At 44.3% G+C, this 19,370-nt stretch overlaps 1 protein-coding gene across 3 annotated transcripts in view; it reads right to left on the bottom strand.

Moving 5' to 3' along the window:
- The window catches only part of esd (esterase D/formylglutathione hydrolase), a 42,594-nt gene extending 28,919 nt beyond the window's left edge, over window positions 1-13,675 (bottom strand). Inside the window, exons 1-3 of one of the 3 annotated variants that reach the window (XM_086006474.1) lie at window positions 13,567-13,675; window positions 10,752-10,827; window positions 955-1,043 (exon numbers count right to left, since the gene is read on the bottom strand). In XM_086006474.1, the coding sequence (XP_085862600.1) occupies window positions 955-1,043; window positions 10,752-10,827; window positions 13,567-13,615 (214 nt within the window). In that variant the 5' untranslated portion in view covers window positions 13,616-13,675. Of the gene's footprint in view, window positions 1-954; window positions 1,044-10,751; window positions 10,828-13,003; window positions 13,086-13,266; window positions 13,358-13,566 lie in introns of those variants that run through there. The other 2 variants (XM_086006475.1, XM_086006476.1) reach the window with 2 other exon arrangements.
- Window positions 13,676-19,370: the final 5,695 nt, after the last annotated feature.

Here is a 19,370-nt window from a genome sequence, read left to right as displayed (position 1 = left end):
CTCTGCCAGGAATATCAGTGGGAAGACTTACAGTACTTCCCCTCCACACATTATTTATAGAAATCCAGACATCAATATTTCTAGTAGACAAAAGAAATATGAATAGCTTGTCATGCAATGCAAATGGTAACATCAACTTTTCACAATCAAAGGTGACAATTGTAAACAGTACAAATGAGTACATTTATTTAGCACCGACAGCTTTTAAAACTGTAAACTCACGTGGCGGAGGACTGTCCGGGGAGTGGGGGAGGAATGAGGAGGCTAAGGATAGTCCAGGAGTTGGGGGTCGTATGAGGAGGCGGAGGATTGTCTGGGAATAGCGGAGGAATGAGGAGGCCCTGGCTCCCCACCGCCCATTTGGACACCCATGGAGACTACACCCTGTCCAAACCCCATCCCATGACCCCAGCCTGGCAGGGTGCCATGTTCACCTTTTTCACTTGACTTAAGCCCTCTGTGAGGCAATAAGTTGGGCCCTGTCAATCTCCAACACCTGTTGCTGTTCAAGTGTGTAATACTCTGTAGGGTCCTTGTTACCTGGAGGGGTTATGTGACTTGTGATGTGCTGTGACCCAGGGAATCATATCAATTTATAATAGAACTTTAATTTTAAGGTAAGCAGAAGACATCATACAATATGATGCAAAAGCTCCTCTTATCTTCCTAGCAGCATCCCGTACAAGAAGCCTCATTTCAAAACTATTTCCCAGCATCTTTGGTGAATCTCCAAATATATGAGTAGCAGTTACTGGTGAAATACTGAACGGATATCTCAGGTATGGTAGTTTATTTTCTAGCAATCAATTTACTGGGTCAGTCCCAAATCGCGAAGTCTAAAATGGGCTAAAGGAAAAGGCACCTTTTTAGGACCATAGTAAATGACTATGCACTGTAGAAAGGCTCAGAGAGATAAGGCAGAAAATGCAGTGTTTTTACAATATTTTAAATTACCTGAAAGCCAGTACAGCACAGGGCACTTCACACTCTCTGCTTTTCGAGGTAAATAGATTCCAAACCGCATCTTGCATTTTAACTCCGAGCTGTCGTTCAAAACAAAAATTAAATGCTCTTTAAATTTTGTAACACAACCCATCAACGCAAACAACAAAAATGGTGAATCTACCACTCCTGGGCAAGGTTTCTGACCTTAGCCACTCTGCTTGAGCAAGCACTGGATTTGGAAAAGTGCTTCACCACACGGGGAAAAACAGAACAAAAATCAAGGCTGTTCTCACCTATCTCCGACTGTGCAGGTAGTCAGCATAAGGGGCAGTCACAACAGGCTGTTCTCATCTACTTCCCACTGAGCAGGTACAGACAGACACAAGCAACATAAACTTTGAACCAGCCAGACAGGCCCCACAAAAAACAGGGATAATTGGCCGAAGTCCAGGATGCTTGAGAAGTGCGATGTGCGCGACCCTTTCAGCCAGGAATTGATGTGCGGTGTGAACAGAAAGAGAGAGAAGAGAAGAGAGAAAAGAGGAGAAAGCGAGAGGGAGAAAAAAAGACTTGCATTTATATAGTGCCTTTCACAAGCACCGGACGTTCCAAAGCACTTTACAGCCAATGAAGTACTTTTTGAAGTGTAGTCACTGTTGTAATGAAGGAAACGCGGCAGCTAATTTGCGCACAGCAAGCTCCCACACACAGCAATGCGACAATAATCAGATAATCTGTTTTAGTGATGTTGATTGAGGGATAAATATTGGCCAGGGCAATTTCTTTAAAAGGAACAAAAGAACTTTAGAAATGGGGGATAACAACATGCATATTACATGCACACCTGACATTATCTTCTGGTCACACAGTCGCTCTCTCTGCTCAGAATATTCAATTTGCATGCATCACACCCCACTTAAAAACAATGATTACAGCTCACTTCACAGAAAGCTCCACTCAGTTCTATCAGAAATGCTACAATTCTGAACCAATTAAGCATCAAAAACAAAACGCTGCGGTAATATCAGTGCGCCGTTGGAGGGCTGTGACCTTAGCTGCAAAACAGTCTAACTACAGCGTAATCAAATGATTTACAGCCCAGTCAAATGTTTCTAAATTCCTGTTAAACTTTCCTTATATAGTGTGCTGGAATTGCTCCATTGTAATTGCTAAAGTAAGTTTCTGAAACTAAGTACGAGCCCAGGAGTCATTAGTGTATCCTTAACGAGGTTCTTATTTATACTGCTGTCACATACACCATTAGAAGCAGTGATAGAAACTGTGATACTGGTTGGACAGCACATTAGTTTAGGGGTCACATTAAAATGATCTCTATACTACATCTGTGTCATGACCATCGCTCACTGAACCTGTAAACAAATGACGAGGTCTGTCATTGTCCCGCAGCTGATTATGAAAGATTAAAATGGAGACACAATGTCCTTCAAACAATTATTAAAATGACAACATTTAATATATTAACAATATTATGTGCTAAATATGCTCAAGTATGTAGACTGAGAAACAGAGTTAACGTAATAGAAATACAATTTTAATCTTGGGTAAAGCTTGAGGTCCAAGAACAACTCCTCTTCCAGAGAGCTCAACTGGCAAAGTCCACTGTTTAGATCAGGAGGCCATTCATAAGATAGGATTTCAGGGCAGGAACAATGCAGGATTTATACTCGCCTGTAGGAAGGGACGGGGCGGTGGAAAGGGAGAACGATTTTGTGACCTGAAGTCTAGATATGGTCTTGCTGCTGATGAGGTTGTAAAATATTTTAAATCGAGAGCTATTGGCCCGTAATTTCCGATAGGAGGCTTCCTCCGTGTGGATGCCTCCTAATCGGAAAAAAAATCTACGAGCGTACCTGAGGGCTGCTGAGGTGCGGACACTTCTGCTCCTGGGCCGCTCCAAAGTCGAAATGCGCAGGGCCCACGTATCCCAGGGGCGCAGGCAGTATGCAAGCGTCCCTGGGATCACGTGGGCCAGGCCAGCCATTAGGAGAAGGGAATCTCCCTTCATACTTTTGACAGATAGACCAGTCAAATATATGAATGGAGATCACCCCAAAAACACAGTAAAACACTAAATAAATTTTTAAAAAACCATCATGTTTTTAAAATTACAATAAATTAAATATTTTAAACAAAAATTTAATTCTTGACAGATTGGAAATGCCGGTTTTCAGCGCATGCGCGTCGCATGCCTGAAACCAGCATTTCCGATGTCTCTACGGTGGGTACACAGCTTGTACACACCCGTAGGCATCAGAATATACGGGCCAATATGTAGCTGAGGAGCAGGTTCCACTGTTTGTCCCCTCCAGGCTGGATGGTTGGTGAAAATAAAGGCGGCTACAATTCAATTTGTTCCACGGCATTAAACTTATTCAGTATGTCAAATTTCTGGCTTCTCCTACAGGCAAGGGCTGCCTAGTTTTTTGGTCTGGAAATGGAGAGAGAAGCCACATACTGGCTAGACATATGCAAGGTTGTATAACTGCATATGTAAAACAAAACCCACCAATTGATAATTAAAATGTTTTCATCAGATTTTGGATCACCCATCTAAAATAGACAATTCTGAGTAAGTAGTTGTAAGGGGACAACTAGAAGTTCCAGCATGAGTTACCCATCTTCTGAGAATAGAGATAGGGGTAGAAAAATCAGGAAAATAAACAGGCACTGCTTACCTGGGAAGAGACATGAGAGCAGCCACTGGATGCTGCAAGATGTAATGAGTTTTTATACCTTGCAAATTTTCCCTGCTCTCCTCTTTCCCTGAATACGTTGATGCCTGGGGTACATTTCATGGGCATTACTCACCCTCTGGTACCTCACCCAGGTGCTCAATATTCACATAAGCCTTGACCGTGAGTGTCAGCAGGTTATTTCACTATGGACACATCACAGCCAAACCAACCCTGCCCTTGTCCAATGTTGATATGCACTACCAGTGGGACTATAATCAGGTGTAGGAACCCCAGCTGAATTTTTCCTCCTCCTCGACCCCAAGGGCGCTGGGACCAACTACTAAGCTGCCATCCCTCCCCAACCCCCACCTCCCCCCCACACACACTTTGATCAGCCACCTCAGCACAGACCAGGGATTGTACGTGGGGCCTCCCTGGTCTGTGTGGCTTGGCTACTTACTGCATAAATCTGCTAAACCATCAGGTGAGCTGTAGGGGTCGATTTTCCTAAAGCTGTTGGGAAGGAGGCGGGACTACAACTTTCGGGTTTTAGTCCCGCCTACATCGACGTTCGGCCAATCCACGCGATTTTCCCTTGATTGACCTTGTTAAGCCCACCCAGCGGGCTCAGCAGGCCAATTAAGGGCCACCCGGCAACAGGTGACGTCACAGACTGAAATTTCATCTGTCAAGAGGTCTTGACAGATGAAATATCAGTGTTTCACAGCTGTTTGAAGCTGTCAAACACTGACAGTCTGACTTCTAACCTGAGTCCTTCTACACAGACTCAGTTAGAAGTCTCACCGGCAATGAAAGCTGAAGGCTGTCACTTTTGACAGCTCGCAGCCATTTTGCGTTCAGTGCCGGCTGAGTGATGGACTCCTGAAACCTAGAGGAAGAAAGGCTGTTAAGGTAAGTACAGGTAATTTAAACTTCTTTACACACCAAACACACTTACCTTTGCACTCATGCACCCATCACTCACCTGAACACCGACATCGCAACCCCTCCAAGTCCTTCAACCTGTCAGCCCGCCTGCTCTAACCTGGCGTGGTTTGGAGCCGTCGGGAATCCCACACGACACCCCTCAAAATAGGGATTAGGCTAAAAACTGCCTGTTAACTACCTGTTAACAGGCAGTTAATTGGCACTAATCCCTTCCCGCCTCGGGTCGGTGGGTCCCAGTGCAGGGCGGGTACCCGCCTCCCCTGAAACTTACGTGGAGGCGGGTTTTGGGCGGGATGGTGTCGGGACCCCCGAAATCGGGATCCCCCCCCCCCCCCCCACACGCCTGAAACCCCGCCTGACGGCGCCAGGAAAATCGACCCCGCAATGTCTTTTGGAAGTGCAATTTTCCTTATTGGACTACAACAGGTCCTTTAATTCAATATGAAAGACCAAAAATATACCGAGATAATGATTGAGAACATTTAAAATTTATTTAGCATTCTAAGATTTGTGGCAAAATGTTATTGGACCAACTAGCACATTCTAATTTATTTTAGTGCTTAAGAAATACATAAACAATTTGAACTTGGGAATCGGAAGAACAATTTCAATATTTGCGGATGACACCAAATTGGGGGGTGTAGTTAATACTGAAGAAGACTGTGACAAAATACAAGACGACGTTACTAAACTTGCAGAATAAGTGTGTGAATGGCAAATGAATTTCAATATAGTGAAGTGTGAGGTCGTGCATTTTGGAAGGAAGAATAAGGAGGCCACATACTGCTTGAAAATAAGAGTCTAAATGGGGTAGAGGAGCAAATGGATCTAGGGGTAGTGATTCACAAATCATTAAAAGTAGCAACACAAGTTACCAAGATCATAAAAAATGCAAGCAAAATACAGGGGTTCATTTCTAGAGGAATAGAATTGAAAAGCAGAGAAATTATGTTAAACTTGTATAGAGCCTTGGTTAGGCCACACTTGAGTACTGTGCACAGTTCTGGTCTCCATATTATTAAAAAAAAGGCACTGGAGAAGGTTCAAAAAAGGTTTACAAGGATGATACCAGAACCGAGAGGTTATAACCATCAGGAAAGGATGAACAGGCTGGGTAGAAAAGAGAAGGCTGAGGGATAACCTAATAGAACTCTATAAAATTATGAAGCAGTTTACAAAGTATTTACAACACAGAAACAGGCCATTCGGCCCAACAGGTCCATGGCGGTGTTTACACTCCACACAAGTCTCCTCCCACCATTCTTCATCTAACCCTATCAACATATCCTTCTATTCCTTTCTCCCTCATGTGTTTATCTAGCTTCCCCTGAAATGCATCTATACTATTCGCCTCAACTACTCCTTGTGCCAGCGAGTTCCTCATTCTAACCACTCTGGGTAAAGAAGTTTCTCCTGAAGTCCCTATTGGATTTATTAGTGACTATTTGAATATACTCGTGGGACAAGACCCATTAAGTGAGTGTCTTTTTCGAGTCTTAATGTGGCTCATCCACAGGGTCAAATCCAGCAAGTTCACACAGGCCATGGGAGAACTGAGGGTACTCTGATGTTGGATAGGACACAGTTAATCTGTGATAAACAGCAGACAGCGATCTGTTACATCTAGCATGAATTTCACCACTGAAGGGGAAATGCAGCTGAGGCCCTGTGTCATTTGGGTAGCGGCTCATGGAGCCATACCCATAATCATCATCTGATGTTCTCTATTAAACATACAATGATTAATAAACACAATAACTACAACTAAACCTCTAACAACAATAAGTAAAGCATGCATTAGTCTATATATAGATTTATTTTGTCTAAGTTATAGCACAGACATTACACCAGTGGTTACAGATCGTTAAAGATCTGCAACATTTCCAATGTGAGCGACATAGTTAATCTTGAGATGTGTTTTGAGAAAGTGTTAAAGCTCTCAATTTTCAGATATTTCATTAGAGCATTGTTGTGTTCCAGCCATTTACCTCTAGCACCCATTACGAAGCCAAAGAACTTGATTGAAGAGCCTTTGGTCAGTTCGATGATTTGGGGTGTTAAGTGTTGGTATTTCTCGCATTTCTCCACCCATGCCTTCTCGAGCGCATGGTTGTTGCCTTCATATCGGACGGTCACGTGGACCACAGCGACCCCCTTCCCTGTCGTGAATATTACATCAGGCTTCCATAGTTTCCCATCCTGTGTTGTGAACCTTGATTCGACATGTGCAGTCCATCCATACTTGGACACATGCTCCTTCAACTTGTCCAAAATTTTATTATGGCACTTTATGCGAGCATTTTTGACCGCTGGGATGTGTGCGCTAATGTCTCATCAGCCAACAAGTATCTTCTACATCTTTTTGCCATATTACTGTGACCATATGAAAGGGTACATCTTGTGGGGTATATGTTGCACCTGAGTAATAAGCCCTTTATGAACTGCGATTGTTTGAGATTGAGAGATGTATTAGTCCACAAATTGGATGTCCTATCATTATGGTAGTATTGTATTCTGGAACCCTGACACTGAAGGTTAGCCCATCTTGTGAACTCCCACTTTCTCCAGTCCGCGTACCTGTTCTCTGGTCTAATTCTCCCGCCAGGAATGTTAACACCCCTTATTTGCATCACTATCATTTCCTCTGCTATGCGAGGTAGTCTGGGCATATCACTGCTGACGTTGGGGTGTCCCTGATTGGGTTCGAGGAAGTCCTCAAGCTCCTTGAGAGCTCTTAAGTTCCTGAACCACGTAACTGTTCTCTCGCTTTTTCTCGCCGCGGTATACAAATGGTGCTTTGGATTACTACACATCACTGGAGATTTCTAGAGATTCAAGCTTCCTAATAATGGCAGATGGAATCTGAACCTCCAATTTCGGAAGACCCAGGCCTCCATCCTTATTTGCCGCGTACAGGATTCCATCTGTTACATCACTGGGGTGATGTAGTATCTCTTTAACTGATTTCTTAAGTAACTGATCCAGTTTTGTAAGTGTATTTTGCGGGGCTTCAGTAAGTATGAGATGGGAATATATCCGCGGGATCATGTGTATTTTCAGAATCTCACATTTCTGAGTTGGTTTCAGCTCGATCTGAGTCCCGCTGTCCACGAACTGAGTTTGGCAGTCTGCATGTCCTCGGCAACTCCTGCCCATAGGTTGATATGAACTCCAAAGTACTTCTCCATTTCCCCATGCAGTATATAATTCACCAGGCTTCCGGTGATCTTCCAATTTTCCCGACCGTTGTGTAGAAATGTCTTCCTGGTACAAATAAAGTGAAAGCCAGCTGTTTTCTTGAGATTAATCTCAAGACCAGTGTTCTTACAGAATGACTGCAAAATTTTTAGGTTCTCAGTCATTCCGGCGTGGGAGTCACTAAGAATGACAAGGTCATCAGCGAATACGAGCGATGTGCAGTTAATGGATCTGTTATTCAACTTCATCGCTACACCCAAATTTGCTTGCTCTAGGCAGCAAATAAGAGGATCCATAGTAATGTTAAACAATAGTGGTGAGAGAGCGTCACCTTGTTTGACTCCCCTCTTAATGAGGATTGGATTTGTTGCGGTTCTATCACTCTCTAACAGTTGTTGTGTCGGTATAGAGGCTCTCCACTAGATGAATGAACCTTCTTGGCACACCCATCCTCTGTAGGCCCTTAGACAGCATCCCATGCCCAACTGAGTCAAATGCCTTCACTAGGTTAACAAAGCCAGCTCTGTTTTGTTCCTCTTGGCCCCCTTCATTATGTTCTGGAGGATGACGATATTTTCGTTGCATCCAAGGGTAGCCACTATGAAGCAATTGGTCAGAAGTGGCTGCATCCTCAGCTTCAGAGGGCTCTGACTCATTTCTCAACGCTATGGGGCTATTCGTGTTCGGAGCCTCAGCTTCAGCTTTTGCTGTCACTTTATGTAGTGCGTGACATTTATCACAAATCTGTTTGGGGGTTTTAGATTTCAGGATGTTACCAATCCTTTTGTTAATGTCGCGGTACCCGTGGAACTGCTGTTCCAGTTCCACCAGCAGTGATGTTTCCTCCTCCGACCATATTGACTTATTACCAGTTTCTTTCTTGGGAATGAGGGCTGTGGTTCTTTTCTCATTCCTTAAAGCAGTGTGGTGGTGCTTCTCGTGTTGGCCGAGACCCCTTTGTGTAGTGAACTTTCGTTCACATCCCTCGCAGGGAAAAACGCCTTCAGTTGTGGGTAGCCTACTACCCCTACACTTGGCATGACATGCAATAGAGTGATATTCAGTTTTATTACATTTTGTGCACTTAGTTTTGAAATTTTTGATCTGATGTTTCATGTCAAGGAGAATCCTGAACAGACCAACGGCATGATATATCTTGTTGCATCTGAAGCAGAATCAGCAGTCGGTCAGGTAATGGATGGTTATTCCAAACGGTTGGTTTCTGTGCTGTATAGGCTCGATGCGTATGCTTTCGCAATAGGTGGTATCGATTGCAGTTGTTTAGTCTGTTGGTGTAGTGTCTATGGCCATCTTATTTTCCGTTCCCTAGGTGTTTTTTAGGCTTGTTATGGAATTCTTGGGTTTGGATGACGGCGTGTTCTTCCTGGGGCACTCATCCACAACCTCTGTATCGCCACCTCCTGCTGCCATCTCAGATCCTTTGGCTCTGGCTACAGGAAACGGTTGCCAGTAGGGCATGTAGTAAGCTCTCTTTGGTCTCATGTCCTCCTCATTAGTCTGGGTGAAGGAGGACATTTGCTTGGGTCCTGCGGGTGGGGACCTGGTACTTGTGTAGTATTTGCACTTATCACAGTGTACCGTTGCATGTGACACATCTACAGGGGAGATTTTCCCTGATAGGTATAAACTTTCAGGTCTGGTATCATTCTACTAAATCTTTTTTGCACTTTCTCCTGCGCCTGTATGTCCTTTCTATAATATGGAGACCAGAATTGTTCACAGTCCTCCAAGTGTGGTCTAACCAAGGTTCTATACAAGTTTAACATAACTTCTCTGCTTTTCAATTCTATCCCTCTAGAAATGAACCCCAGTGCTTAATTTGTTTTTTCACGGTCTTATTAACCTGCGTTGCTACTTCTACTGATTTGCGTATCTACACCCCCAGATCCCTCTGTTTCTCTACCCCATTTAGACACTTATTTTCCAAGCAGTATGTGGCCTCCTTATTCTTCCTACCAAAATGTACTACCTTACACTTATCTATATTGAAGTTCGTTTGCCAATTACATGCCCATTCTGCAAGTTTATTAATGTCTTCCTGCATTTTGTCGCAGTCCTCCTCTGTATTAACTACACCCCCCAATTTGGTGCTTTCCGCAAATTTTGAAATCGTATTTCCGATTCCAGAGTCCAGATCGTTTATGTAAATGGTGAACAACAGTGGTAACAGCACCGATCCTTGTGGAACACCATTTCCCCCTCTGAGTAACTACCTTTAACCCCTACTCTCTGGCTTCTGTTTTGTAGCCAGCTTGCTATCCATTCTGCTATTTGTCCCCTGACTCCACATGTTCTGACCTTAGCCATGAGTCTACTATGCGGTACATTATTGAAGGCTTGTTGGAAATCCAAATATATTACGTCTACTACATTACCCTTATAGTTACATCTTCAAAGAATTCAATAAGGTTAGCCAAACATGGCCTTCCCTTTTGGAATCCATGCTGACTATTATATTTTCAGTTTCTAGGGGCAATAACTAGAAGAAAGTCACTAATAAATCCAATAAGGAATTCAGGAGCAACTTCTTTACTCAGAGAGTGATTAGAATGTGAAACTCTCTACCACAGAGTAACTGAGGTGAATAGCATAGATATATTTAATGCAAAGCTAGCTAAGTACACGAGAGGGAAAGGAATAGAGGGATATGCCGATAGGGTGAGATGTAGTAGGGTGGGCAGAGGCTCATGTGGAGCATAAACACCGGTCGCATGGTCCAATATTCAATCTTAGACCAGTTGGGTCAAAAGGCCTGTTTCTGTGCTGTAAATTCCATGTAATTCTATTCATTGGGTTATAACATTTTCCACTGTTTACCTTAACCAGCACTGAAATTTTATATAAAATGCTTGCTACGTTATATTACAGAAAGGAATCCCAGTAATAAAAGGCTTAATAGGAAAAAAAAGTAGTTTGTGGCGGTAGCTGATTACACGCACTCACCTCTCGTGTTCATACACCTTCTGATATCCTTCAAAGCACTTGGTGCTTGAAACTTGGGTCAGGGCCATTTTCGTCACTGGAACAAAACAAACGGTTGTTACTTTAAAAAAAAACAACCAAACTCTTGCACAAATATACATGCAGCTTACACATGGGCAATGTGCTAAGACTCAGTTGGTAGCACTTTCAGCTCTGGGCCAGGAAGGCTGGTGGTTTTGAGTTTTTAATCTAGGCTGACACTTGAGTGTGGTATTGAGGGAGGTGCCGTCCATGATCTGAGATGGTAAGTTGAGGTCCTGCGTGCGTGTGCAAATGGTTCAGGTGGATGTTACAAATCTCATGGCAATATCCGACAGGGAGCAGGGATTTCTCCTCGTGTCCTGTCCAAAAACTCCCCATAAAAAGAAAGCCTTTCACGACCTCAGGACATCCCAAAGCACTTTATAGCCAGTGAAGTACTTTTGAAGTGTAGTCACTGTTGTAACGTAGGACCATCAACCACTATCACCAGTAAAGAGAGTTACTGGTCATTCCTGGCTGTTTGTATGCTTCTTTCGCTTGAAACAATGCTCAGGCTGGAGAAGGGTTGGAGGTAATGTTCCACAGTGCTAGGTCCACTTTTAAAAACAAATATATGTTTTGGACTAGGGCATTGGGAATAGAATCTCAAAAATGTGATGACATAGAATTAGGTGGTTTGGCAAACAATAAGGATGTAAAGACTTCAGGAACACACACAGGTTAGCAGAATGTCCAGACAGGTGGAAGAAAAGGTTTAATATGGAAAGGTGTGATTTTGGGAACCAAAATAAGAAATGGGAGTATACGTTCAATGGATAGACACTGAAGAGTGTGAACACAGGGGTTCAAACACATAATTCCCTGAAAGTCCAAGTGTTGGTAGATGAAGCCGTTTAAAAAAGCCAGTAGAATTTTGGGTTTTAGCAGCAGGTAAAGACGTAATTAATAATTTCTACATGAAATGTTCTAGGCCGCAATTAGAGCACTGTGTGTGTGATGCCAGGGATGGGAATCTATAGATACGAGGAGAGACTTGAGATACTGGGACCGTATCCACTGGAGCAGAGGGAGCTTAGAGGAGATTTAGTAGAGGCTTTCAGAGTTATGACTGTTTTAATGGAGTGAATAAGGAAAGATTGTTTCCTCTGATTGGGGAGTCAGTCATGAGAGATCATCAGCTAAACATTATCATGAAGAGAGCAAGGTTTCAAGGTTTCTATGAGAGGGGTTAGGAGAAATTTCTTTCAGCAGAGGATTTTTGTACCATGGAATGCTTTGCCATAGGGAGTGATCGAGGCAGAGGCCATTGCTGAATGCAAGGGAAATTGGATAAGCATTTGAAGTAGAGGAAGATATATAACTATGGGAAGAGATCAGGGCAGTGGGATTATTTATGATTGCTCAAGCAGAGTGGTAAGACACGATAAGCTGAATGGCTCCCTTCTGTGCTGTAAAATTCTATGGATGCTGCAAGTGCAGAATGGTATTTGCCTAAATAGCAAGAAGCCAGGACACCATAGAACTCCCCTACTCTTCTTCAAATCAGGCCACGAGGTCTTTTACATCCACTTGAATGACTAGATGAGGCCTCAGTTTAACATCTCACTCCTGACAGTGCAGCACTCCTTCAGTACTGCATTGAAGTGCCAGCCTAGAAGTGCTTAAGTCCTGAAGTGGGACTTGAATCCACGACCCTCTGACTGAGGAAAAACTACATCAAGTAAAGCGGACACTGGCAGCACTCTTAGGAGTCACAAGATCACGAGTTCAAGCTCCACACCAGGAACTAAGCACATAATCTGTTTGAGACCTCACTAAAAGAAAAATTACTACTGCATGTGCCTACATAACGACGATTAACTTTAAAAGGTAATTTACTGGCAGTGAAGTACTTTGGAAAATCCTGAGGTCGTGGAAGATGTTATATAAATGAAAAAGTTTTTTGAGTCAGGTCAGTGTATATCCATTAATGTTAGTGATCACTGATTTTACTCTTGGCAACATTATGGAATTTACACGGTGTTATATCCGTGTATCTTAATGTTGTGTCCTTCAATAATCAGACTGCAGGGAACGATTCAACAGGTGTTTACTGAATGAGGGTTACTCTAGAACTAACTTTACAGATCACTACTCAGGGTTTATATACAGGTGTGGTCACTGCCGGTACTACAGTATACAGGAGCTGTAAAAAGTAGTTCTCTCCCTTAAGGTATATATACATTACATACATTACACACGGGACAGTGTATTCGGTAGAATTACTCGCATCTTCCTCATATGTAAGGGAAGTCAAATAAAATATTTTATGCATAACTCTGCTGTCCCGCTCACCCATCACCGTCCTTGCTGACCTACACTGGTTCCAGATTCCCCCAATACATCAAAACCGTTGCCTTTACGCCCCTCCTCAAAACCTACCCTCAATACCTCCGCGCCCTCACAGTAGCACCCCAAATCAAACCTCCCCTTTCTTGTCCAGACCCGTACACACATCACTGCCGTGCAAGTCCACGCTCATCTCGCCCACAATTCAGTTTGCATCCCTCCAGTATGGTTTCGCCCGGCCTACACTGTTACTGTGGTGCGTTATTCCTCGGACCTCTGCTGCCTTCACCACAGTTAACGCTGCCACCCTCCTCACGACCCTTCCACCCCCCCGGGGCGCGAACTACTACAGCGGCCTGGGCCTCAGGCCGTCGGTAGCCGATGCCTAACCCTGGGCCCCCTCTACTTTCCTGCGCTAACAACCAGCGGCCGGAAGCGGGGCCGAGTACCCCCGGCGGGCACCTACCGGACAACGAACTGGCGGCGGTGACTTTTGCCCGCAACAAATGGAACATAAAAGGTGGGAGGGACCGGAGAGGCGGTGGACCGTGACGGGGGAGGGCGATCGGTGTAACTCGTGCTGGGGGAGGGGTTCGTAATTTAGTTACTTTGTGTTTTTAATTATTTTGCCTGTGTTTCTAAATATTTTGTTTATTTGTGTTTTAAAAGCAATTGTACTTTTTCATGATCATATTAAAGTCTCTAAAATCCCTTTCAAAATCTGTTTTATTTACTTTTGTAGTAAATGTGTTATTACTGAAAATTTGCACAGATCTGTTTTACAAACATCATGATTATTTCAAACTGCAGCAACACAGTTGGCTGGGACCAGGATTCATAGAAACATAGAAGATAGGAGCAGGAGTAGGCCATTCGGCCCCTCGAGCCTGCTCCGCCATTTAATGAGATCATGGCTGATCAACCATGGCTGATCAACCAAACTCAGTACCCTGTCCCTGCCTTCTCCCCATATCCCTTGATCTCTTTAGCCTTAAGAAATATATCTAACTCCTTCTTGAATATATTTAATGAATTGGCCTCAACTGCCTTCTGTGGTAGAGAATTCCACAGGTTCACCAGTCTCTGGGTGAAGAAATTCCTCCTCATCTCTGTCCTAAATGGCTTACCCCTTATCCTTAGACTGTGACCCCTGATTCTGGACACCACCACCCCCCCCCCCCACCCCCCGCCATCGGGAACATCCTTCCTGCATCTAGTCTGTCTAGTCCTGTTAGAATTTTATAAGTTTCAATGAGATCCCCTCTCATTCTTCTAAACTCCAGCGAGTATAAGCCCAATCGACGCAATCTCTCCTTATACGTCATTCCTGTCATCCCAGGTATCAGTCTGGTGAATGTTCACTGCACTCCCTCCATGGCAAGAACATCCTTCCTCAAATAGGGCGACCAAAACTGCACACAATACTCAAGGTGTGATATCTCCAAGGCCCTGTACAACTGCAGCAAGACATCCTTGCTCCTGTACTCGAACCCTCTCGCTACGAAGGCCAACATACCATTTGCCTTCTTAACCGCCTGCTATACCTGCATACTTACCTTCAGCGACTGGTGCACAAGGACACCCAGGTCACATTGCACTTCCCCTTTTCCCAATCTATTGCTGTTCAGATAATAATCTGCCTTCCTGTTTTTGCCACCAAAGTGGATAACCTCACATTTATCCACATTATATTGCATCTGCCATGCAACTGCCCAATCACCCAACCTGTCCAAATCATACTCAAGTTTCTCAGCATCCTCCTAACAGCACACACGCCCACCCAGCTTTGTGTCATTTGCAAACTTGGAGATATTACATCTAGTTCCCTTGTCTAGATCATTAATATATATTGTGAATAGCTGGGGTCCTAGGACCGATCCCTGCGGTACCCCACTAGTCACTGCCTGCCACTCGGAAAAAGACCCGTTTATTCCAACTCTTTGCTTCCTGTCTGCCAACCAGTTCTCTATCCAAGTCAGTACCTTGCCCCCAATCCCATGTGCCTTAATTTTACATGCTAATCTCTTATGCGGGACCTTATTGAAAGCCTTCTGAAAGTCCAAATACACCACATCCACTGGTTCTCCCTTATCTATTCACAGAAATCACAGAAACCTCACAGTGCAGATAGAGGCCATTTCGGCCCATCGAGCCTGCACCGGCACATATCCCACCCGATCCCCGTAACCCCTACACCAACACATATCCCACCCTATCCCCGTAACCCCACGTATTTAATCCCCCTAGCACTAAGGGTCAATTTATCATAGCCAATCAACCTAACCCGCACATCTTTGGACTGTGGGAGGAAACCGGAGCACCCGGAGGAAACCCACGCAAACACGGGGAGAATGTGCAAACTCCACACACACAGTCGCCCGAGGCCGGATTCGAACCCGGGTCCCTGGCGCTGTGAGGCAACAGTGCTAACCACTATGCCACCGTGCTACCAGTTACATCCTCAAAAAATTCCAGTAGATTTGTTGACTTTGTCCGATCCTGTCACCGTTTTATGCTCTGCTATTACATCTTTTATAATGGACTCTAGCATTTTCCCCACTGTCAGGCTTACCGGTCTATAATTCCCCATTTTCTCTCTACCACCTTTTTTGACTAGTGGGTTAACATTAGCTACCCTCCAATCCATGGGAACTGTTCCAGAGTCTATCGAATTTTGGAAGATGACCAGCAATGCATCTACTATTTCTAGGGCCACTTCCTTAAGTACCCTAGGATGTAGATTATCAGGCCCTCGGGATTTATCGGCCTTCAATCCCGTCAATTTCCCTAACACCATTTCCCTACAAATACTGATTTCATTCAGTTCCTCCCTCTCATTAAACCCTATGTTCCCCAACATCTCTGGGAGGTTATTTGTGTCCTCCTTTGTGAAGACAGAACCAAAGTATGTATTTCTTTGTTCCCTATTATAAATTCCCCTGATTCTGACTGCAAGGGACCTACGCTTGACTTCAACAATCTTTTTCTCTTCACATATCTATAGAAGCTTTTACAGTCAGTTTTTATGTTCCTTGCAAGCTTACTCTCATACTCTATTTTCCCCCTCTTAATTAATCCCTTTGTCCTTCTTTGCTGAATCGTAAACTGCTCCCAATCCTCAGGTTTGCTGCTTTTTCTGGCCAATTTATATGTCTTCTCCTTGGATCTTAGGCTATCCCTAATTTCCCTTGTTAGCCACGGTTGAGTCACCTTTTTTGTTTTATTTTTATGCCAAAAGGGGATGAACAAATTCTGTAGTTCATCCATGCGATCTTTAAATGTTTGCCATTGCCTATCCACCGTCAACCCTTTGAGTAACATTCCCCAAGCAATCCTACCCAACTCGCACCTCATACCATCGTAGTTTCCTTTATTTAAATTCAGCACCCTAGTCTCTGAGTCAAATACTTCACTCTCCATCTTAATGAAGAATTCTATCATATTATGATCGCTCCGCCCCAAGGGGCTCGCACAACAAGATTGCTAATTAATCCTTTCTCATTACATAATACCCAGTCTAAGATGGCCTGATCTCTAGTTGGTTCCTCGACATATTGGTCCAGGAAACCTCCTGTATGCACTCCAGGAATTCCTCCTCCACAGTATTGCTACTAATTTGGCTAGCCCAATCTATATGTAGATTAAAGTCACCCATGATAACTGCTGTGCCCTTATTGCACACGTCTCTAATTACCCGTTTAATGCCATCCCCAATCTCTGCATTACTGTTTGGGGGTCTGTATACAACTCCCACTAACGTTTTCTGCTCCTTGGTATTTCTCAGCTCTATCCATACAGATTCCACATCATCAGAGCTAATATCCTTCCTTACAATTGTGTTAATCTCTTTAACCAGCAATGCTAACCCACCTCCTTTTCCTTTTTGCCTGTCTTTCCTGAATATTGAATACCCCTGGATGTTGAGTTCCCAGCCTTGGTCACCCTGGAGCCATGTTTCCGTAATCCCGATCATATCATATCCGTTTACATCTATTTGCGCAGCTAATTCATCCACCTTATTATGAATGCTCCTCGCATTAAGATACAAAGCCTTCAGGCATATTTTTTTTAACACTCTTAGACCTTTTAGAATTATTATTTACTGTGGCCATGTTTGATTTAAACCCTTGATTTCTCTGACTGCCACTTTTGCTTTTCTCCTTCCTGTCTTTTGCTTCTATCCTTGTTTCCCTTCCCTCTGCCTCCCTGCACAGGTTCCCAACCCCCTGTCATTTTAGTTTAAACCCTCCCCCGTTTCGGTTTACAGAGCAATCTGAAAACTCATTGATTGATCTGAGGCTTCCACAACATGCCCCATACTCAAAAGCATTGACTTATGCAACCAATAGACCACTGAAAATGCACCAGCCATGGGAAAGATCACGACTCATTCACCTGCAAGCTCCTCTTAACTCAGTGGTCATTGTACGGTGACAACCAGGACAATTCAGAATTATCGTCTGGCATCCACTGTCGTCCAGCTGGGTGGGACTGCACTCGCCTGGTTCCATTCTTAACTCTCTAATCGTAGCCAGAGAATCACCAGCAACGGCTACTCTTCCCACTCCAGCATCGTTACCTCTGGTGTCCCCCAACGATCTAGCCTTGGCCCCCTCCCTATTTCTCATCTACATGCTGCTCCTTGGCGACATCATCCGAAAACACAGTCAGTTTTCACATGTACGCTAACGCCACTCAGCTCTACCTCCCCATCACTTCTCTCGACCCCCTCCATGGTCTCTAAATTGTCAGACTGCTTGTCCGACATCCAGTTCTGGATGAGCAAATTAAATATAGGGAAGACCGAAGCCATTGTTTTCGGTCCCCGCCACAAACTCTGCTCCCTAGCCACTGACTCCATCCCTCTCCCTAACATTTGTCTGAGGCTGAACCACACTGTTTGCAATCTTGGTGTCATATTTGACTTTGAAATGAGCTTCCGACCACATATCCACATAAATCGCTGAAGGTGGCAGGGCAGGTTGAGAAAGCAGTTAAAAAGGCTTATGGGATCCTGTGCTTCATAAACAGAGGTATGGGCAGGATTTTCATTGGGCCGTGGAGGCAGGATTGGAGACGTGTGGGGGGTTAAAATCACGAAATCGGGGGGCACGAACCCATCCCGCCCCCAACCTGCCTCTATGCCAGTTTCAAAGGAGGCGGATACCCGACCTGTGCTGGGACCCGCCTCCCCAAGGCGGGAAGGGGATTAGTGCCAATTAACTGCCTGTTAACAGGTAGTTAACAGGCAGTTTTTAGCCTAATCCCTATTTTTATTCCTGAAGTGTGGGATTCCCGACGGCTTCAAACCACGCTAAGTTAGCGAGGCGGACCGTCGGGCTGAAGGACTTGTAGGGTTCGAGATGTCCGGTGTTCAGGTGAGTGATGGGTGCATGAGTGCAGAGGTAAGTGTGTTGGTGTGTGTAAAGTGTTTAAAGAAGTTTAATTACCTTTACAGCCTTCCTTCAGGTCTCGGGAGTACCTCATCTCACCGGCACAGAAAGCAGAATGGCTGTGAGCTGTCAAAAGTTGCAGCATTCAGCTTTCTGTTCTGGAGAGATCTCTAAATCATCCTGAGAGGAAGGAATTAACTTAGTGTACAGATTGTCAGTGTTTGACAGCTTCAAACAGCTGTCAAACGCTGATATTTCATCTGTCAAAAGCTCTTGACAGATGAAATGTCAATCTGTGATGTCACCTGTTGCCGGGTGGCCCTTAATTGTCCTGCTAAGCCCTCTGGGTGGGCTCAACAAGGTCAATCAAGTGAAAATCGAGTGGGTTGGCCACAACTCGATGGAGGCAGGACTACAACCCCAAAAGTTGTAGTCCCGCCTCCTACACACCTCCAGTATCAAAATCCAGCCCATAGAGTACAAAAGTGGGGAAATTATGATGAACCTGTATAAAACAATAGTTTGGCCCCAAGTGGAGTACTGTGTCCAATTCTGGGCACCACACTTTAGGAAGGATGTGAAGGCCTTAGAGAGGGTGCAGAAAAGATTTACGAGACTAATTCCAGGAATGAGGGACTTCAGTTACGTTGATAGACTGGAGAAGCTGATTTGTTCTCCTTGGAGCAGAGAAGATTGAGAGGAGATTTGATAGAGATGTTCAAAATCATGAAGGATCTGGTCAGGGTAGATAGAGGGAAACTGTTCCCATTGGCAGAAGGGTCGAGAACCAGAGGACACAGATTTAAGGTGATTGGCAAAAGAACCAAAGGCGACTTAAGAAAAAACTTTTTTTACGCAGCGAGTGGTTAAGATCTGG

Source organism: Somniosus microcephalus, chromosome 14, assembly GCF_052327205.1.
Source record: "Somniosus microcephalus isolate GS21.2 chromosome 14, FLI_Smic_1.0, whole genome shotgun sequence".
Taxonomy (NCBI): domain Eukaryota; kingdom Metazoa; phylum Chordata; class Chondrichthyes; order Squaliformes; family Somniosidae; genus Somniosus; species Somniosus microcephalus.
Note: the sequence above shows the minus strand (reverse complement) of the source record. Positions and strands in the feature narration are given on the sequence as shown.